The sequence below is a fragment of the Candoia aspera genome, chromosome 5 (genome assembly GCF_035149785.1).
Source record: "Candoia aspera isolate rCanAsp1 chromosome 5, rCanAsp1.hap2, whole genome shotgun sequence".
Lineage (NCBI taxonomy): Eukaryota > Metazoa > Chordata > Lepidosauria > Squamata > Boidae > Candoia > Candoia aspera.
Genome location: NC_086157.1, coordinates 9,985,166 through 10,008,344, shown reverse-complemented (window position 1 = coordinate 10,008,344; position 23,179 = coordinate 9,985,166). Strand labels below are relative to the sequence as shown.

General features: G+C 41.1%; 1 protein-coding gene across 2 annotated transcripts in view; it reads right to left on the bottom strand.

Moving 5' to 3' along the window:
- Positions 1-2,662: 2,662 nt before the first annotated feature.
- Positions 2,663-23,179, bottom strand: part of DNAJC15 (DnaJ heat shock protein family (Hsp40) member C15) — a 34,922-nt gene continuing 14,405 nt past the window's right edge. Inside the window, exons 4-6 of one of the 2 annotated variants that reach the window (XM_063304567.1) lie at positions 9,256-9,332; positions 7,781-7,851; positions 2,663-4,329 (exon numbers count right to left, since the gene is read on the bottom strand). In XM_063304567.1, the coding sequence (XP_063160637.1) occupies positions 4,259-4,329; positions 7,781-7,851; positions 9,256-9,332 (219 nt within the window). In that variant the 3' untranslated portion in view covers positions 2,663-4,258. The remainder of the gene's footprint in view (positions 4,330-7,780; positions 7,852-9,255; positions 9,333-23,179) is intronic. The other variant, XM_063304568.1, reaches the window with a different exon arrangement.

Here is a 23,179-nt window from a genome sequence, read left to right as displayed (position 1 = left end):
ACACTGAACTTCCATGTATTGAGAACATGCCAGTTCAAAGCCACAAGAGCCCCTCACTTTACAAGAGCACATAAAATGGGAATGCGGAATGAATCAAAGAAAACCTGAAATGGACAAAGTGGAAATGAGGCTGTAAAGTTTTAGGAAAGTGAATTTACATAAACTGACATTTTACTGACTATTCAAAGCTTGAAGGAATCCAGTGGCACCCCTAGTACACAGGAGTCTTTATTAAGTATGTGCTTGGCCATTACCCAATAAATAAAGAGATCCTCTAACAAGCACGAGACATAATGGAGAAAGACATGGAGCAATTCCATAGTAAATCAAAATAAGTATTAAATGCAACATCCAGAAAAGACATAGTATCATTAATAGGTGATTAGAAAGTCATGAAGGTATGAAGGAATTTGGAATTATAGGAAGTCCTGGAATGGATGAAGGCAGGAGATAGGTTAACAGAATTTTATGAAGAGAATTTTGGTTATCACAAAGACATGCTTCAAGCAATATAAATACAAACTCTACGTACAGACATCACTGAATAGACATCAAAATGAAATCATCGCTGTGTCAGGAAACCCAGAAGATAGGGAATGGCAATCCAATCAATCAGGACACTGACTGTAAAACAGATCAGGAATTATTGGTGTCAAAAGGTAGGAAATTGAAATGAATAGGTGAACCAGCCAGACTAGACCTAAAGGACATATAGTCAGAAAATAAGGTCAGCGTAAGGATCAGTTAGCATGAAAAGAGAGCTATGGGAAGAAATAAGAGACATTATGAAAAGAGAAGCTGAAATATTCCAAAACTTCAACAAAGAAAATTCTAAGTGATTTTTGGAACATGCTATCAAGATAGCCAGGAAAAGATGGATGGCGGTCTTGGGCAGAAAGGTGGATGTATGTTGACCCAATACAGACTTCCAATGTCAAGCAACAAAGACCAAGGAAAGGTATCTCAATCAAATCTACCAAGATATATAGTAATGTAAAGAAGAAAAAGGAAATGAGAGATCTTTTAAAGAAGATCAGAAAAATCACAGGAAAATGTATAGCTAAACCAGGAATACTTATAAGTAATTGCGGAAGAGACATTAAAGATAGATATTAAAGTCCTTTACAAACGGGCTTATAAAATGGCAGAAACATTTGGAATTATAGAATCACAGAACTGTGGAGTTTGAAGGGACATACAAGGAATTTTAACACCAAGTATTGCTGGATGAGGCTGAGGATCTTGATCCAACTGCTTTTGTTGCCTTGATTAAAAAACAAACACAAACTATTTGGGGAACTGTTGGATTACTATGCATCTCTCGATACCATTTCCCAAGTCACAGTACCTTGAAGACTCAGATGTATTTTTAGATTCAGCTCTGACACCTAAGCTTGTAGCCAGGAGTGATTTTGCATTTCATCAACTGCAGATCTGGATGTGGCAACACTGCCATAATTGCAACTCATGGCACACCATAAGCACCTGTCAGAATGCTATGCTTTCATAGTAGTCCAACTACCAGAAATACGGGATTTGCAACACCTTCACTAACAACAAGGCCATTTTTCAGATGCAATTCATGATGTCGCTCTGTGTGACCTTGGCTGGGTGACATGAAAGCAGCCTACGCTACCTCGTCATATTTATTTATTTTTATTTATTAATCAAATTTAGCCACTGCCCATCTCCCCCAAAAGAGGGACTCTGGGCGGTTTACAATAAAATCAAGCACGAAATATAAACATTAAAATCTCATAAAAACAGTTATTATAAAATACAGTACAGGAATAGAATCCAAGAAAGATATAAAATCCAGGCTGGTGGGAGGGACTCTAGGGTGCGAGCCACCCCCAAGAATGGTTATAATGGAGGATCTTCTTCACGACTGCTCCCAAACTTTAGTACTCCAAGCCAAGGCATGCCAGCATTATTATTTCAGGTTCTGCCTTCAGCAGGCAAAGGAATTTTTACCCAGCTTTATGGCTGTTAAAATGAATTGCAAATTCGTTCAATTTAAATTGACTGGATTTCAGTAGAAATTTTGCATTTATTAAATTTTACGTTTTGAACTTGACTGTTAGCAGACAACCTTGGTCATTAATTATAGTGGAAAGGCTGAATATAATTTTAGGAAAGCCAGCATATAGCAAAATTACACTAACGGTCTAAGGCCACTGTTCCTGTTGTGGTTACTTGTTCTCAAAGTCTCAAGTGAAAAGAACCTTTGCTTTCAGACATGTGACTATTCTTATCACAACTAATACTGCAAGAAGTTAAAACTAATTACATCATCTTTGGAGAGCAAGTGAAGATCCTTTAAAGCTTATCCTAATTTAAAGGAGATCTAGTTTAGAAAATGAGTAGGACAGAAAAAGATAAGGTCCTTTCCCAACCTTGAAGTGGAAGAATGAAATATACCCACACAAAATAGGCTGAAATATTAAGTTAGAAGCAAAAGGCAGGCAGGCAGGCAGGCAGGCAGGCAGGCAGGCAGGCAGGCTGGATCTATCTATCTATCTATCTATCTATCTATCTATCCATCCATCCATCCATCCATCCATCCATCCATCCATCCATCCATCACATAAGAAACAGATGGCCATTACATCAGCAAGGAGAATGTTAAAGTACAGAGGCAACAGCAACAATTTCATATACATTTGTTTCCATTACATTTTTATGTCAGCTCTTGACAGAGTTTTCCTCAGCAACAAAAGCAAGCATTCAAATGGGAATTAGCAGCTCACATCATCTCACAAAATCAACCGAAAGATTCTTTTCATGGCTTACCAGAGCAATTTTGCTTTGAGGAAAAAGCCAGATCACACAGAGATTATGAAAGAGAAGAACCACCTTTGTTTTTCCCAGTGACACCTGTCTCATTAGTGAAAGTAAATCAAACCTTTTCATTGAGCATGTCAAATTTGTACCCTTCATTTAACAGCAACTTTTATCCAAGTTAAGACATAGGGACTGAGACAAAAATATGCCACAGGAAAAATGTTATTGGAGAGGATATTGATGTTGAAAACACCCCACAAATATGAATACAATGGTATCATTTTTAATGAAGTAACTGATTGTCAAGAGTAGGATAAATATATTAGTTCAGATTATTAGTAATATCAAGGTTGAGCAACTCTGCATGTTTCCACAGTAATCAAGAAAAGACAGATTATGGTGTCAATATGAAAGGTTCCAACTGGGAAGTGCACTCAATGTGTTGGGTTGGGGACTGTGTAAGTTGTGGATCCACAAGCTTGGGTGAAGTCCCCCAAATCAACAGACTCTGAAAAGATTTTTTTGGGGGGGCAAAGAGAGACTTTGTTTTTCTCTTACAGGAAATTGCATTAGAAGAGGTGACAATGAACTGTCATTGGAAGCTGCTGCATAAAGGAATCCACAGTCCCCTGGACGACAGCTTAGGACAACTGTGACCCCGTGGTGGGGCAGTTGCCTCTTTGGTGCACAAACCAGATGCCTTTTCCTCCATTGCCCAAGACATGGGGATTATCAGCGGCCTCTCAACGATCAATACTGGATTTACAGCAACAGCCAAAATTCAACTATCCCATCATTCCCACACAATTTGAGGAAAAAAGAGCCAAGGTTTGGATTTAGAACCTTAATCCATGAATTCAAAAGCAAGGTAAAAAAAACATTCAAGATTGCAGGCCTTTTCAACCTTCACCAATGGAACGAATAATGCTTGGCTGGGACCCAAGAGGACAATTTAGATTTTAAAATATCTAAAAATAAAAAATAGAAAAACAATTAACTTAGGTAAAAGAGGATTTGCCCACTTCTCTATGAGTTAGATTTAGGATGGGGAAAAATTGACACGTCCGAAGCATCCATTTCATAACGTTCATGGTGGAACAGGAGTTTGAATTTGGGCAGTATAATTATTATGATCTACAACACTCCTAGTTTCCCAAAGAAAACAAAAGACAAATTTTGCCGATGAAAAACTAAAAACCTGGATTTTACATACTATAAAATGATAATTTTAATTCTAACTTTTCTGCATGATGGTCTTACACTTCAAGGGTAATATCCACCTAAGGAGGCCACAAATGTGGTTTGTAGAGTAGAATCAGCTTTTATCATGAACTCTTTGAAACTGCATCTCCAAATATTGTTGACACTTTATTAACAAACCAAAGCCTGGTTTCCACACTGCGGTCCAGTACAAATGAGAAAGCAAAAAGCTGTTGCATGGCCTCTTAAAATTTCTGACATGCGGTGAAAGGCTCTAATGTTTCCTGCTTGATTCCAACAGATCCTTTGCTTCGTTGATTTTTGTTGCCAAGTATGGTGAACCACCTAAAGAGAAAAGACAGAGAAAACAAAGGGAAGTGAATAGTATGTAATGCTGGATCTAACATAATAATATGGTCATTAGTTATGGGAAAGATATTTTATATACCATCTTATAAAGTTGTATTGATTTTCAAGTAAGAAATTTATTTAAGCGATTACCATAAATTCAATGATTTTGGGGGCAATTATTCTTTCTCAGCCAAGAAATGGACCCTATAACTCTAATCCGACTGCATTCAGAGATTAATCCCACTGTGAAATGAAGTTTTTGGAAGATCCACAGATATGGCTGCTTTCTCTATAAGCAAACAATGTAAGATTGCATTTATTGGTCCATCAGGAGTGGCTGAGGAGAAACATCCAGTATTTCAGGACATGGGACAGAGGCAGAGGACTGGGAATGAAGCTCTATAATGATGTTTTCAACGTCTTCACGGTCTGTGACTGGTGCTTGAACTCTAGCAGAAGACTAGGACAACTGCCTTCTATAATAAGATGATATGATATCTATTCCAGGATTTGTCCTGCCACACCAGTTCATCATGGTCCAGGTAACGTAAGACCAGTATCAGACCACAGAAAATTTGAGACATCCCAGCATTCGCTATTTATTTTTGGACGGCACAGAAAACCCCATCTAAGGGATTTTTATTTTAATACAATCTGTTTCAGAAAAAGGACATGCAGATAGTAGTTGTGTCCCATTCTTGAATTAAGGCACAGATGTATCAGCCAGGAATGTCAGATTAAAACTCCGTAAGCGTAGAATGCTCTCCCGTTCCCAGTCCTCAACACTGTCATTTCTTTCCAGTCCATCTAACAATTTGATTACAGTTCAGTAGTCTAGAGTTTGGAGGTTTTTTTTTTTTTAACTTCTCCCTCAAGTGCCAGCCATCTGCCTCTTACTGCTGAAAACATTTGAAACTCGACTGTCATGAGTTCACCACAGAGTAGCACACACCTAGATGCCTGTCAGTGAAAACGTGTCTTCCACAACAGAATGTCACAAACAACCTTTCCTCAGCATCTGTTCAGTGGAATAACACACTGAGGAAGAACCAAGCACAACTAATCAATGTTACAGCTGATTTAGATGAAATGCATAGTTTATAAAAAGCACTTCTGAGGCCATGTGAAAGCCATGCCTGGGTTTAGCGGCTGTCAGTTGTACATTAAAGTTACTTTTCACCCATATGTAACTCAGGTGGGCATAGATAGTCATTTGACTGGAGCCCAAGCTCAGGGGAAATGGGAGAATCCCATCCTAAAGTAGGTCTACAAATGGCTTAGAAGTTATTACTATATCTCTACTAGCAGTACATGCATAGAATTCAAAATCAGCACAAATACTGTGTATCTGGATGGATTAGATTACTCCAACTATGAACAACACCTGGCAAAAATCTTTGTGCAGAGAAACCAGGACTTTCAAAAGATAATTTGTTATAGAAGCAGATATAATTCTACAGATGCGAAAAAACTAAAAAGACAGTGCTCCAGAGCTATTCAATCTGGAATTAATCAGCGGAATAACTTTAAAACTTGTAAAATCATTCAGTATTAATTCATCCCTAGTTTTTTGCTCAAAACAATTTTCCATTAAAGAGACCACACACCTCTGCCATTCACACTGCTTCTGGCACCAGTTATTATATTACATGCATTTTATGTAACCTATGCCAAGGTTCAGCAGGAACATGCACCTCAGCTTTAAGGCATTGCAGACAGTTCTACATTCACACTCCAAAGTGCTTTTTGGACCTCAGATCCAAAGCGCTGCATATCCCTAATACACATCTGACAGCTCAAGGGCATAAACTTGGCCATCTCCTTCCATTGCAGCCTCCAAACCTACCATATAGGTCAGGCAGGGAGAAAGAAATTGACCCCAAGTCACACTGAGCTCAGAAGTGAACTGGGGCTTCAAGTATTGGCCCTACTCCAATAGAGCAGACATAACAGTGTACCGGCTCTTTAGACACCCAGGGATAGCATTGACTGAGGTCCATATTAGCATCTCCCTCAAGGGGCACTCTCAAAATTGCAAGAAGGTGTCTCTCCACATGTATGGGACAGGGCTAGGAAAATATTCTGTGCAGGAAGTTATTGGTCAGCTAAAATTTGAAATACACTGCCAAATCTGACCCCTGGGAAGGACCAATGAGGACAGGTGACGGGAGAAAGAATCTCTTCCTCTCTCGAAAGGCTTAGAGCAGGGTTCCTCAACCTTGGCAACTGTAAGCTGTGCGGACTTCAACTCCCAGAATTCTGGGAGTTGAAGTCCGCACAGCTTACAGTTGCCAAGGTTGAGGAACCCTGGCTTAGAGTACATATGCAATGGACTAAGGGGTAGACAGTTCAGCAGAAACCACTCTCTGCTTCCTGCAGTGCACTGCACTTAATGGAAAACAGCCTCTTTAAAACAATAGACCGAAGTCCCTCACTCAGCCCATGACACCTGACAGAATCCAATCTTGCCACATTAAGCCAGAGTGGCAGTATTTTGATCACTGTTTAATCAAAATCACAATTCTTTGTTCACATCCAAATTTTAGTCTGTGAATGTCCCCAGCTCAACGCATACAAACCCCCCAAGAAATGATGTTATTTATTAAATCAGCACCATCAATGAGATCAACAGCATTCTACACCTTTCGCCTTAATGAGGTCAGAATTAATTTTATATTCCTGAAATGAAAAGGAACAGACAATAAATCTGTCAGCCAGATACAAAAATCTTCACTCCCCCCGTTTTGGCTTTTTAAATACTGTGTAGCTCTCGACCATCTGTTGTTTCAAAGTACAAAGTACAGCAATGAACATATGGGCTTCCTTCTCAACCAGCTGTGGTGTAGTTAAAGTTATAATAAGAGCTTTTTGGGGAGATCTGCTTGCATTAAAAAACTTGGCTCATTAAAACATCTGTGACAAGCTATATGGTCTTCAACAGCACTAAAAAATTAATACAGATTCGTTGTTTGTATAACGTTTTTCTCAAAAAGTTTTTTCCTCCCTTCCTTATTTATGACTAAAGGTTCTGCTCAAGAAAAGGGCATTGTTTTTCGGAGTGTCGTGGTGAATATTTTTCTTGGCGAATATTTTTCTTTCTTCAAAATCTAACAGTTTGACGTATCAGTTCCAGACATTCAGTACTTGACAGCTAGTTAGAATCGTAATCAAGTGAATGACCCAAAAGGCAGCCATTACACTCCCTGCCATGGTTCGTGGAATCTGGATGCTGACTGTTTTATACAAGCATTTTATACAAACATTTGAAAGTTTGCTTTGAAATACGGTGCATAAAATCTGGGTAAGATTAATTACAGAGCAGTGACAGAGAGACCAAGAGCATGTTACTTATCCAACAAATCTTTATGAAACACAAAACATTTATTTATTTCTCGAATTTTTGCTACCACCCATCTCCCGCCCCCAGGAAGGACTCTGAACATACCTTTATCTGGGTGGTTCAAAATCATGATTCGCCTGTGAGCATTTCTAATCTTGGCCTTGCCAGCAGATGGACTGTAAAAATATATTTAGAGTGCTTACCATAAATTGTGACTCTTGCAGGCTGAAAACTAGCAATTGCTTTGCTTCAGAAGACAAAAAATCTAGAGATCTTTGCCATCTGGTGGCAAAAGACAATACTACATCCTTCAAGGGGAAAAAAACGGGGAGATGTGACAGTGGTGCACCCACACTTACACACGGGGTTAACCACCTAGGCTGGCTTGCTGGTAGGAAACCGGACTGCCAGGAATGGCTGAATTCCAAAACCTATGCAGAGGCCAAAGGCCTGGAGAAATATGACTTGGGACATTTCAACAGCCAACTGCACAACAGGGCAACTTCTATCTGCTCAGGTTTTCTCTAGTAGATTTAGTACTTTCCACATTGTAAACTGACCACAGAATGGTGCTGAACGCTGCCCAAGCTGAATCTGCCATTCAGTCTTTCTACTGCAGTGATGGAGAAAATACAGCCTCCCAGCATCAGGAGACACACCTGTCAATGCTCCACTGGAATGCCAGGAAATGCAACTTCGGTTGAACCATCCTGAGCCCTTCCCTTTTGGGAAAGACAAGGACCAGCCGAAGAATCTTCTGCATATGAAGCAGGTGGGGGCAGATTCTTCAGGGCTGGCTACGACAGAGAAAAAAATAACTCCCAGCCTGGCTCATACAAAGAAAACAGATCTCCAACACCCCTTCAGCACAAGAGCCAGAATTACAGCTCATTACATATAAAATTTGCTTGGTTCTTTCCAAAACTAACTTCAAAGTGATCAGACAGGAGAAACTGGTTCCTGAGTTTTATATAACTTCTACGCGGTAGAGTTAAGTCTGAGGTGGATATAAACACAATCAGAAACTCCACCTTATCTGAATTTCTGATTATAGATACAGTCTACTTGCACCTTCCTGGCCCACACAAAAGTCTTTGCAAGCAGCTGGTGAGTAAGGGCATCAGGGTAGAAATTCTACACACATCCACATACTGGACTCACATGTATGCGGATTTCTGGGTAGGGCTGACATAATTCTGTGTACATTTACACATAGAGGCATGTAAAGGGAGTAGTTGACAGTGCATTTTAAATAATACAAGAGTTAATATTTTAAATTAATACGTAAAACCAGTAACTGTTTGCTAATTTTCCATTTCCATCCCCATTCCTCTTGTACTGTTTAAATTCCATTAATTTATTTTGTAACACATCTTGCATAACAGATTCAAATAAGCACTATATAAAAACACATAAACTTAACTGTATTTCAAAAGTGTAATGGGATAGCTATGAATGCCATTTCTTTTGGAGTGCTCTATCCGCACTATAGTTATTGTTAACAATAGTTATAGTCCTCCCAGTAAATTTCATACTGCATTTCTTTCAGCTTAGTCTTTGTTTCAAGGGAAAAGGCTTACCTTATACCTAAAATAAGACTAGCTTCTCGAACATTCATTTTCGGTTCAAATCCACCTCTGTAATAGGAAGAAAGGGTCTGTATAGAATAAATAGAATAAAGGAGAATTTTAGAGAAAGTGTAATATTCTCAAAACCATCATATTGACAGAATTTTGTTTCAAAGCAACAAAATTATGGTTCCAGAATAATCAGTACTATCCTCTGCAGAAAGAAGTAGGAATCATAGATGGGAAATTTATATTGGAAAAAGCATCAGAGTTAAAAATTAGGTAACTTTACTTGGAGTGCTATGTCCTCAATCTCCAAAGTAGCCATCTGGGGCTGCTAATGAGTTTCAAAAAACACTGCAGACTATAGTTTGCATCCTGCTGTATGCCTCTGGCAAACAGAGGCAGAAACAGGACATCGGAAAAAGCACAAGAGAATATTTTATTTGTTCCATGGCAATTATGAAGGAACCTATTAAAATATCTACTGTAGATTTACAAGGAGAGATACATGGGTATTAAAGGACATACTATTGGGTGGCATCCAAACTAAGATCCTGATAAATTTTTAAAAAGAAATCTCTGTTTTCAAACTGTTTTTAACTCTGTCTTAAAAGGCAACAGTCAATAATAATAGGCTGTTATTGGCATAGATGAACAAAAATGCACATACACAAGGCACAGATTTTTGATTTACTGAAAAAAAGCTCTGAAAATTTCTTTGGCTACGACATCCTCAGATTTTCAGTTCCAGTTCACCCAGATATAAAGGAGCTACACTGGAATAAAAAACTAAAAAGCAGTTCCTTCTGCACCAAATACAAATTGTGCTAAATCAGCAATCAGCAATGTGGTACTCAGGGGATCCCAACAATTACATAAAAATTAAAACTGCTGTACCCTCATCAAATTTCAAAGTTTGTGTATGAGATCTTTTGAGACTTCAAACAATATCTTGAAAATATTCAAGATTCTTGAACAAGGTTGGTATCACTGTAATATTGGGCTACTTGGCAATCTTGGAAGATTCTGTTCATTTTTTTAAAAAATGTATTTTTATACTTGTGTCACTGGGCTAGACTATACAACAGCCTCTAAATCACAAGGCAATTACATTTAAAGAACGTGGCTAATACAAATGGATGCTGTACTATCTTTATTTGCTGTAACAAGACACTGTATTCTGCAACTATCAGTATATAAAACTTCCATTAAGTTACAACTGCAGTGTTTGACTAAGGGACTGCTGTATTCAGTTGCTTTGAATTTAATTGCATCAGTGGATCAATACAATTTCCTTAAGGAAAATACGCTGATCTGGAACTTGGTATATACAGATAAACTGACTCAACAGCATGCACCTATTTGCTGTATAGAAAATTTTAAAGAAATAAACACTAAGTTAAAACAATGTCTTATAGTTCCATATCAGTATTTGAGTATTTCAGGGGCTTCCGGTGGAAATGGCATTCTGAGTGGCTGTGCCCGCTGTTTCAGCAGGTGGACTGGGCAGCGTGGCAGCTTTTTTGGGGCTCAGGCAGGCTTTCCTGAAGCCCAGAACCGTTCTCAAGATCAAGGAGAACTCAAGGAATCATCCCATCAGTACTCTGGAATGGTGGCTTGTAGCCAGCAGATCGCAAACAGCGTTTTGTGGTCGACGGTAAGAGCTCCAGGGAGGCAGGGATGTCATCATTTCCAACCTGTGCTGTAGCCTTAAAGGGACACTAAAACCGGCCACCCCATTTCTAAATCACCAACTTGTGTTTTTTTTAAGTGTATGTACCCTAAGAGAGGCTTTCTGTCCTAACAGTCAGGAATCACGCTGAGATGAGGAATAGGTCTCTAGTGTTTATTACTGCTACATAAGACAGAAAATCCTAACAAACTGAAGAAGCGTGGGAAAAACCCAGACAGATAAACCCCAAAAGTCAAGGCGGGTCTGATCTGTGTCTCTTTATGGCTGCTTAATTCCTCAGTACTACACATGCGTTTTTCCCCCCTGGATAGAGGCCCCCTCCTGCTCACCATCAGTACTCATGACATCACCCTCCCCTCCAGATTCACATTCCATTTCAGCCCCCTCCCTTCCAGAGGTCTGATAAGAGTCCATCTGTCCTTCCAAGCTCCCATGGGAACTGGGCAACGATGGAAATTCTTCGAAGGAAAACTCCTCCAAGGACAAATCAGTGCTGCTCTCCAGGTCTGATAAGGCTTCTGGCCCAGGTGGCTGCTGCTGGAAAATAGCTAGATAATTAGAAGATTCTTCCCCCCTCCCCCTTGGGAAATGCAAGCCCGAGGTGGAGGGCTGCGGCTCTCCCTCCTTCTCTGTTCCTGGTCTCAAGGCTTCAGGCGGGGGTGGGGGCTGCAAACTTACGAACTCCTGTGCTTGGGATTCCTCTGCTTGCTCAGCCAAGTGAGGAATCTCTGGTAGAGTGTGAGGCTTGGGTTTGTGAGGGAAAAGCTGATGGAATTGATGAACCAGCATTGGTGCATGTACATCTCTGGCATTCTCCCACGTGCGCTCTTCCTCAGGGTACCCTTTCCAGTGTATTAAATGTTGGATGCCCCTTCCTCTCCTCCTAGAGTCCAGAATTTCCTCAATTTCGTACTCCTCCTCCCCTCCACAATTACTGGAGGTGGGGGGGGGGCAGTTGCGATCGTAAGGCACTTGGGGGAGGGTCCTTGGCTAGCAAGGCTCTGTGAAAGACTGGATGGATTTTCATGGATGCTGGCAGCTTTAAGCAATAAGCCACTGGATTTATCTGCTGTACCACGGTGAAAGGGCCCACAAACTTAGAGTCCAACTTCTTAGAGGGCCTGGTAGAGGTCAAAAACTTGGTAGAGAGCCACACTTTGTCTCCTACTGCAATCGCTGGCTGCTCTTGTCTGTGAGCATCTGCAGCTCTCTTGTAAGCACTCTTTGCCCTGTTCAGCTGCTCCTTTAACAACTCCTGTGCGGCTTGTTGCTCTTTAAGAAAATCAGCCGCGGCTGGAACAGCTCCCTGCTGGGAGGAGGTGGGCAACACCCGAGGGTTAACCCCATAGAGTGCTTGGAAAGGAGACATCTTGGTAGAGGATTGCACAGAGTTGTTATAAGTAAATTCTGCCATGGGGAGCAGGGCTGGCCAATTGTCTTGCTGATAAGTGGTGTAACACCTGAGATACTGCTGTAACCATTGGTTAATTTTCTTGGCTTGCCCGTTACTAGCAGGATGATGCGCTGATGACAGGTGGATCTGGATCCCTAATGACTGGAAAAGTGCCCTCCAGAACCTGGAAGTGAACTGAGGGCCTCTGTCACTCACCAAGTGATTCACCATGCCTCTATACCGAAAAACACGGTCCATGAACAACTGCGCTGTAGCTTGCGCAGGTGGGAGGCCCTTGCAAGGAATAAAATGTGTCATTTTAGTGAAAAGGTCCACCACCACTAGTATGGAAGTCAGCCCCTAGACCAGGGGTAAATCAGTGATGAAATCCATGGAGATTGTATCCCAAGGCCTACTGGGGGTGGGGAGGGGTTGCAAGAGTCCTGTGGGCTTCCCCGGGAGAGGCTTGGCTCGTCTGCAGGTACAAGAAGCAACGTAACCCTTTATGTCTGCAGTCATCTTAGGCCACCAGTAGTCTTTCAGAGCTCTATGGAGAGTTTTGAAAACACCTCCGTGGCCTGCCGTTTGATGGTCATGGCAAAGTCTCAGTACTTCTTCCCTCAATGAGGGGGGAATGTATAATCGCCCGCTATGCCAGAGGATTCCTGCCTCCACATTAAAGGGGGAGGCAGTGTCTTGTGGACCCCTCTGGAGGTCATCCATCCTGGCCCTGGCATACGGGTCCTGTTGCTGCTGAGCTCTGACTCTTGTAAATAGGTCCTCTGCTTGTCTGCCTGCTGCTAAAATCTCTGTCTGGTTCCCCCTCATAGATTGCTGAAAGTTGTGAGGTTGTAATATAGTAGCCTGTACCTCCTGGTGAGTAGCGGGGGTTGCCTGAATGGATCGAGAGAGGTCATCTGCCAAACAGTTCTGCACCCCAGGAACATAAGAAACAACAAAATTGAAACAGGAGAAAAACTGGCTCCATCTGATTTGGCGTAGGGTGAGGGATCTGGTGTTTTGTAGAAGCTGTAAATTCTTGTGATCGGTGCAAACTTTCACAGGAAAGGTTGCATCTTCTAGCCAGTGCCTCCACTCTTGAAATGCTGCTTTAATTGCTAGCAACTCCTTGTTAAAAACATCATAGTTTCTCTCTGCTGGTGAGAGCATGCGTGAAAAAAAGGCACAAGGAAGCAATGTATTCTCGGTGTTGTTTGTATATTGCAATAACACTGCCCCAATGGCACTATCGGAAGCATCTGAATGCATTATGAAAATTTGATTCATAAATTGGGAAAATATGGCTCCTGCATTAGACAAGCCAAAGGGCAAAACAAGGTACTCAAATTTACCAAACCTGGTATTGAAGGCAGTCAGATATTCATGCCCCTCTTTCATCCGGATCAGATTGTACGCATTCCTGAGGTCCAACCTAGTAAAAATGTGTGCTTTCTGTAAGCGATCCAGCAGATCAGATATTAGCAGGAGGGGATAATTTTCTTTTATCGTGAGTTTATTGAGGGAACTGAAATCATGTACCACTCTCATGGGTGCCTCCTGGTTTGCCGGTGCCAACGGGTCAGGCTTCTTTGGTACGAAGAAGGTAGGAGCAGACGCTGGGGAAGTAGATGGTCGGATGAAACCCTTTTGGAGATTAGAATCCAAGTAATCCTTTAAGGTGGCTAGTTCCTTGGGGGACATGGGATATTGTTTCCTTGCTGGAATCTTGGCTCCTGGTATCAACTCAATGGTGCAATCACAGTCCCTATGGGGGGGGGGTAGTGCTGTGGCCTCTTGTTCGCTGAAAACATCTGCGAAATCTGCATACTTGGATGGCAACTGGACCCCCCCTGCTTCTGTGGCTTCGTTGGTTGCTGGACAGAGGAGAGAGGCTTGAATCTTGTGGTGCTGGCATTCCTTAGCTGGGAAGGAGATTGCTCCCATAGTCCAGTTCAACAATGGGTTGTGGAGCTTCAGCCAAGGTGTGCCCAGGACTATAGGCACATTAAGTGATGTCGTAACATAAAGTTGATCCACTCAGTGTGGTCTCCCATTGTTAGTTGCAAAGGTTCTGTGAACCTTCTAATAGGCCCTGCCTTGAGGGGCTGGCCGTCAATGGTCTCCACTTCTATGGGACGTGGCAATTCTATGGTCAGGATGTTGAAGTCTTGTACAGTCTGTACATCAATAAAATTGGTGGAAGCTCCAGAATCCACGAGGGCCTCTAGCTTGACCTGGTGCTCTGGGTTTACGTGCATTATGACTGGTAAGTAGTAAAAGGATTGCCTGGAATCCTCGGAATGAGCCCTTCTTAATTGATCAATGGTCTCCCTGCTGAGCTCTGTGGAGGGAGACCGATGGAGTTTCCCTGATTGGAAGTAGAGGCGGAGGTGGCTCTTGGTTCAGCTGCTTGCCCTGGGGCTCTTATGGAATTTGCTTGGCTTCTCGCTGGGCAAGCTCTCACCATGTGCCCCTGGACTCCGCAGTAGAAACAGAGGGCTCTTTCTCTCCTTCTCTGTCTCTCAGCCTTGGAAATAAGCCTCCTGCTCGCCCCGATCTGCATCGGCTCCTCTGGTCCTGAGTAAGGAGATGCTGCAGAGAGAGCTGGAAATCCTGGAAGTGCCCAGAGGCCCCTGCCTCTCCCCGGCTGCATCTGTCTGAGCTCTTCTAGCCTGGCAGCTATGACCACAGACAACTGATATAAACCTTCTAGGGTAGCTGGTGTTCCCTGGCACACTAATTCATTTTTAATTTCTTCATCCAGCCCCTGTTTGAATTGGTCTTTCAAGGCACTCTCATTCCAGTCCAGATCTCCTGCTAACAGCTTGAAATCAGCAATGTAGATTCCCACTCTCTTGTTGCCTTGCTTGAGCTTCCGAATTTCCCGGTTGGCAGTGGCCTCTCTGATCGGGTCGTCAAAGTGTGCTCGGAACCCTGCCAGAAAATTCTGGTAGTCGTTGAGAATTGGGTCGTTGTTCTCCACCATGGGAATAGCCCATTTGGCTGCTGGGCCCTTTAGCAGACTTAAAATGAAGGTGACTCTGGTTCTGTCTGTGGGAAACTCTGCCGGTCTGCTGTCGAAAAACATTGTGCACTGTGTGAGAAAAGTTCTCAACTGTCCTGCTTCTCCTCCAAACTTCTCTGGTAGACTGCCCTGGGATCTCAAGACTACTGGTGGAGCTGCTGCTGCTGCTGCTGGCACCGGTTGTGGGTTAACCGGAGCTGGTTAACTAGTTGTAACTGCTGTAGCATAGCTGCTTGTAATGTGTTGATCTGGAGATCTACTTGTTGTTGGTGTTGTTGCAGGGCTGCTGCCAATTGTTGGATGGCTTGCTGAATTTCCTGGTTTTCCGAAGACATTTTCCCAAACGTCTCTCCTTTATTTTTCTTTGTTCCTCCCTCTTTCAATGGGAGTAGGAGTTTGTTAGGATTGATGTCCTAACAGTCAGGAATCACGCTGAGACGAGGAATATGTCTCTAGTGTTTATTACTGCTACATAAGACAGAAAATCCTAACAAACTGAAGAAGCGTGGGAAAAACCCAGACAGATAAACCCCAAAGGTTAAGGCGGGTCTGATCTGTGTCTCTTCGAATGGCTGCTTAATTCCTCAGTACTACGCATGCGTTTTCCCCCCTGGATAGAGGCCCCCTCCTGCTCGCCATCAGTACTCATGACACTTTCTACGGCGAGAAGTTGTTTCTCTTGGTGATTAACGTTATTTTGGGAATTACATTTTAAATTTTCTTTAAGTGTTGAATTTCATTTTCCTTCCAAAGGAAATTTTATAGATTGAGTAAATAATTGTCTTCCTGTTATTATTTCTGTTTTAAATTTGAAGATATTAGCATTTTCCTACACGATGAATCAGCTGATCTGAACTTTCAGCTTTCTGCCCTCACTTTCCCTCGAGAACAGTCTGCTATTAACTTTCACTCTGTGTAAAAAACTTTGGAACTTTCCTTTATCTTTGACTCTCGCTGATTAAGTTCCTAGCGGGCACCATAATCTACTGCATGAGACATGGAGGATTTCAAACAGATCCTTTCTGACCTTCACCAGGACTTCAAACAAATATCTTCTGATTTTTATCAATCCTTTATGCAAGATATCCGGGACATTGTGGAAAATATGAGAGCTAAAATGTGCCATCAGGTTGGGGATCTGGTGGATGAAATTGAGGAATTTAAGAGCAATAGAAATGTTTCTTTTAAGACTGAGCTTTCTGTCAAGATGCTGGATGAAGATTGGATAATGGAGCTGGAGAAATCTAGGGGAGAGAGTGATTTGCAAGCTGTAAGTAGGGTCGATCTCCTGATGGAATGCCATGAAAAGAACCTGGAATTTTGGAGTGGGGCAGCTGGGCTGTTTGATTTTCTTAACAAGAAAGCTCTGTGCATATCTTGGGAATATGTTACCGCTCTGGTTTATTTTGAAGTGGGATAAGGTTTGAAGAATGTTTATTTGGTTTGCCTTAAGGATGTGACTGACGTTATTTGTCTTTAAGGATTAGGACTTACTGTTTTGAATTGGCTTTGTTCTTTGTGTTTATTAAGATTTTGGGTTTACTAAAGGTAAAGGTAAAGGTTTCCCTTGACGTAAAGTCCAGTCGTGTCCGACTCTAGGGGGCGGTGCTCATCTCCGTTTCTAAGCCTTAGAGCCGGCGTTGTCATAGACACTTCCGGGTCATGTGGCCAGCATGACTCACGGAACGCCGTTACCTTCCCACCGAAGTGGTACCAATTAATCTACTCACATTTGCATGTTTTCGAACTGCTTGGTGTGCAGGAGCTGGGACTAGCAACGGGAGCTCACCCCGCTGCGCGGTTTCGAACCGCCGACCTTCCGATCGACAGCTCAGCGGTTTAACCCGCAGCGCCACCGCGTCCCACCTTGGGTTTACTAAGACTGAGATTATTAAAACTGTTATACCATTAAGTATAATAGCTGACAACTTACGTGCCTTTTAATTTGATTTTTATTATAGTAGACAGAAATCTATAGAACAGTGGTAGGAAGGGAATAATTAAATATGTTTTATCTTTTGGAGGGGAGAAAGATGTTTAGGAGCTTTATATTTATTTTTTTTCTCTTCATTTTAACATAAGGGGGAGGAGTAACTGTACTTAATGATTTTTATTATGTGTTAAAGGGGAATGATTTATAGAAATAATGTGGTGTTTTGGCTTAATATAGAGTAAGAGATTGATTATGGAAATTTTGCATACCCTTGATGTTAAAAGTCAGAAACCACATCTTCCTGTAAATTAAAAAATATATATTCTCTTGTGTTTCTGCACTTTTTAAAGTTTTTTTCTTTTTTTGGTAGTTTTTGCTTTTATTGTAGTTTTTATTCTTTCCTTGCAACTTAATAAAATTTACTATAATAATGAGTATTTCATTTTAAAACCACACTGTTCTTATGACAAGATCTATACAGACCAGGTACATAATTGGACCAAGGTATGTGAGAAGTTTAAGAGGAATAAAATTTGATTGGCTCTGATTTGCTCCCTGCTTGACAATATTTAAGTTACTGAGAAAATGCTTGTGTATCATAGAAGTATGTATTTCTAATCATTTAAGTCATCTTTCATAATTTATATGCAACTTGTCCCTTGAAAAAAATATAGGAGAAATGACATCAATCTCTTTTTGTAGAAGAAATATGTGAAATATTAAAAATAATATCATTTAACTAGTTGAGTAATTTCTAGATAATTCTTCATTCAAATTCTGTACTTTCCTCTTATGCACTAACGTAAGAGTACAGAATTTAAAATGTATTAATTTAACAACTTACAAAACAACACGTTCTTAGACCCATGCTAAAAAGCAACTAATCAGGAGCAGAAGTTGAAGTGAGGGATACACAATCTGCAGTCACAGGGGCCACATGGAACACCAATTCCCTTTTTTATTCTTCCTGGTGTCTTTCAAGCAAGCACAATTGTGAAAACTAAGTGAGATTTCCTTTCTGTTTTGAAGCAGGCAACACAAGAACACTTTGCCGCTAAGGCAAAGAGTTTCACAGCAAGGGTGCCAAAATGGATAAGCCCTCATCCAGGTACTGCCTACAGTCAAGACCAGAAATGTTGGAAGAAGGACAACTGTTTTGGCATTTGGCCTCTGTACACCACCACATTGAAACTGCAAGGAAACACACCCAGATGGGAGCGAAGTCAGGTCTTTCAGCTGTCACTCAAGGGGTTTGACAAAAGTGGGGCACTAACCATTCAGGAAGTACAGCCAGTGGCATACACACACCCCCATCGTTGGTGGCTCATAAGTAATGGAACACACCAACATCATTACAAACTTAAGGATTGCCTTTAAGACCTGGATGAAAATCCTTTGCAGTCAGTGACTGCCTGAAGTCTGGAACCCATGGACATGACCAGATGCTGAGTTTCCTCCCCTGAGATGCTTTGCCATGTGCATGACCTGGGGTCTTAAACCACCAATACCTAAGGAAAATTTGATATCCAAAAGACAAGCTCCAAAAAGCAGTATTGGATTTATGAAACAACTGAAGTATGCCCGCAGCACACATAAACAGAATTAGGATTACACCTTACACTGAGGATCCTGTTAGAGCTAAAGAATTAGAACCATACCTAAAATACAAAAAACACGACGAAAACATGTATTTCTTTGTTTTACTTTGTTTTTGTCCTTTTAAATTTTGCGGGTCATTGACGGAATAAATATTATTGGTTGACTGATGACGAGGCAGTAATGCTGCAAGATCCAGGGAAAATAACACCCGATTTATGGGGGTGCTTGACTAGACAGTTACGTGCGTCTGGTTAACTTTTGAAAGGGCTATTTCAGCATCTGAAAAGAGGTGATGGAAAAGAAAGTTAGGAATGATTTCAAAACAGAAAAGGGAAGACATCTGCAGGGAAGGAACTGAGGAGAAATGTGGGATGCAGGCCACAGGAGGATTTGCAGATGTCAGGCTCATCACGAAATGCAAAGAGAACAAACTGATTGGTTTATGAAACAGTTAGAACAAACAGGCATGAATCCAGAGTCTCTCTCTCCTTGGAGCAGTGAGAACCTTTTTATTCTTTCATTGTGTGACTCCAAGTTCTCACTCGGCCCATTCAAATTTGGGAAAACACTGTTAGGGAATCAAGCAAAGAGGAAAAGAGAAAAATGCTTTTCCTTTTTTCCTTCTTTGGTGGTGGGGAGGAAGAATATGGAGGTTCTTGTACTGTAAAATCCCAATTTTTATGAGCAATTGGAAGAAACCAGTATCCATTACTATCCATTAAATGTGATTTTATATAATTAACTTAATTTACATTATGTTATAATTAATGTAATTTAGTCATTTGCATCCGTATATCATTTGTGAAATTACACAATACAGAAATGATGTAAACTGTTGCAAATGCAGTTAACTGCAATGATTATGTAATTATGCAAATGATGTAAATTGTGTCAACTGTCCAGACAGCTTTGGAAATATTTGATGGTGAAGTCCATACGAAAATGTTGTCCATTGCACCCAAAATCCTCTGGGTGAGGGATCACAAAACTAAGTTCACGGTATAGCAAAGCGTGATGGAACCCTTAATTGGTTCCAGGGAGAGAACAAGCTCTCAATGACAGTCATAAAGAAAGGACTTCACTGGGTAACCGGATCTGGTTACGTCAGCAGAATATGAGAATTCTGAATTCTTATTCTTTTTTTAGTTTCTGTTGGTTTCTATCTTTTTAATTGTAGTTTTTAATGAAATTATTATAAAATAAATATCACTACAATGGGGTGAAATGTAACACAGCAAATTCTATGACCTGCAAAACTCCAGCAAAGAAGTACCTGTATACATTTACCAAATAAATAAACACACACATGAACACATATCCCCCCCAAGAATTTTCAACAGCTGTTTTTATTTTGGGAATAATATGGTTGATAACTTGATCGGCACAATCAACTTTGATTTCTAATTCTTCCACCCTAAATGAAAGTCAAGAAAGATTTCTAAAGAACAAGCACAAAAGATACAAGGTAGTCAAGTCTCTTTTGAGCTAAGCTGGATATACATATCCACCTAGTTGCCTTTTTAGCAACGTGGAAATGGCTTGCCCCTGTCTTTTTCCTGGATGTTTTTCAACTTCCCAGACTACTATATAGCCTGAGAGATCTTCTAACCAAGCATTAGCCAGGCCCAACATGGCTTACCTTCCAACTCCAGGTAAGGTTAGCCAGCTGCTTTTACTAGAAACCAGACCAAACCAAACCAAACCCGAGATGTCTCAAGGTGAGCTCAACTTCTGGGAACTATTTGTATGCAACCTTCTTGCTAGTGCTGTAGAACTCATTTCCCACTGTCTTTTCCTAAGATTTTTTAAACTCTCCAGGCTAGCCAAGCAGTGCCATCTAAACAGGCCTATCCTGCTACTGAAAATCGGGAGAAAGGCTTTCAAGTGCTATATTGTCCAAAATAATGTTTGGAGACAGAAATTACATTCTAGTATAAAACTTGTTTTATAAAAACAACAAATGAATTTGAGTATCACAGTAGGTTCTGATGCCTAATTGTTCTTTCCCAATATACAATGAGAAGGCAATCTTCTTAGATGGTATTCAAAGGACAATAAGCATTATTTATAAGTAGTGAAAGAAAACTATGACTGAGATCCTAAACTCTGCACTTGATACTGCCTTCCATGTTAGCAGCTTTGGGATTAGCTGTGGTATAATTTTGGTGTCGTTTCCTCCTGGGAGCAATGGATAAGCAAAGATAAGTAGGGTTCAATGGCTTGATTATTTTAAATTCTTAAAACTGATTTTCCTTAAACAAAACAATGTTCATTACTGTGCTGGTCTTTGATCCTTTGGGAATTTATTCATATGAAAACAACACATAATCAGGCTGGAGTTAGTTGGAAAGAATCTTCAGCAAAAGTGGTCTTCAGGTGCTCTAAAAGATATTCATGGAGGCTACATGGAGCTGATATAATCACTGAGTTTTGAGTGTATTTGCCCAGGAAGTGGCATGGCAATCTGACCCTTTCTCTAGAGAAGCAGGTCCAAAGAGGGACATGGCAAATCTGACCTCTTCTGGCAGGACTTGGAAGAATGACCACAGACCACCTTTTGAGGATGGAGATGTTTTTCTGCCTTTGATCACTGGACTTTTTGAAATACCAGGAGGATTGACATTCTAGTTGATTGGTAATTCTGGCCTCTTCTTCACAACAAGGACTTGGTTGCATCTAGTTGTGGCTTATTGGCAATACAGGTCAGTTAATTAACAGAGGCAAAGAAAACAGACTGGCACAGGGAAAGTGGTATTCTCAGACTTGCTACCCCCTCACCCAAGTCTTAAAGTCAGTAATTGCTGGGACTAATGTCCGTCTGTAAGTTTGGCACAGATTCATTTACAGTTAGGACAAGAAACTTCAACGTGCCCCATTCGTTCAGAATCTAAAATAAGCTTTGATATGTACCAAGGACATATTAGTAGACTACCTGCTTTGAACCCATATTCAGAATGCTGAGAGCTGAACTGAGCTCCCAGGCACATCGGCAGAACCAGCACAGAAGAGGGACATTCCACTAGCAGAAGAGAAAGCAAAGTTCAGGCTTGTGGTCACTTTAAAGAAGTTGAAAGCTGAGAAAGAGAATTATGCCCCAAGTAACGTTAGCCTTGCTGCCATCCCATCTGCAGCCTTGTTTTGCAACTCACTTGGAGAGACCACAAAAAGCCTGCCTAGTAATCAGTAAAACAATGAGCAAGTAGCCATTAGGCATTACTCAGCAAGTCCCCAATTTGGAGACAACTTGCCCATTCACAAGCCTAATTCCTAGCTCCAATATGCATTTAGGAAAAGCCCTCTTGTTAGTCTTCTGCCCCTGCCCTTTCAGTTGGCACTGAGATTTATAAATAGGCCAAGGTGACTAATCATGGACTGACATCTTTAGACAGGTAGCTTTGCATAGCTCCTTGGGGAGATGCAATTCTCAAGGTTTCCAAAATAAAGATATTAAAGATCATATGAACGCATCCATCCTTCCACCCTCGGACAGCTTACTTTCTTGGCTGTCTTCAATGCCTTCTGTACACTTGGCAAGTATAACTCCTTATAGGAATGACCATGAAAGATGTCAGTTAAAAGTCTTCCTGTAACATAAACCTAAACTCCCAAGGTTGTGACTCGCTGGCCATATTCTATGTTAGTTGCCCTTCTGAGAGGACTTCATTTCCTGCCAAAGAACTGCAAAAAGGTGCCAGATTTTCTAACAGAATAGCAACATGGGCAGTTTTAGTCTCTGTATCAGACTGCCCATCTATCAGAGTTAGAGGAAGGTGCCAAGCTGGAATAAGATTCAGCAGACTCAGGCAGGCTGCAGGCTTGAGATGCAGGAGGAACAGGAAGTCACATGCTAATTTTTTGGACCACTGTGTCAACAGCCCAAATTACTGCCAGGGTACAAAGAGAGAGGGACACACTGGCAGAAGTTTACATCCACAGAGAAAAAGGGAAACTTCTAAACAATGAGAGGACTGAAGGGAAAAATCAAGAATGCCAGTTCCCTTCACAGTGTCTGGAGGTTATTTAGAATTCATTCCATAATGTAAGAAAGGGTCATCCAAGTCTGGAAGAGGCCAGCAGGACTTTATAGGAACATCCAGGAAGCTGACATGTTAGGATGGCTTCTTTCATTGAAACTGAATGTTCCCAGGGAAGGAATCAGAACCACTAAGGTAACAGAAGTAACAAGAACATATTCTAGAACACCTTGAGAGACTACATGGTAACAAATCCTTAAATCTTGATAGTAGCCACTTGATATCCTTAAAGTGCAAAAATGTGAGATTTGAGTCT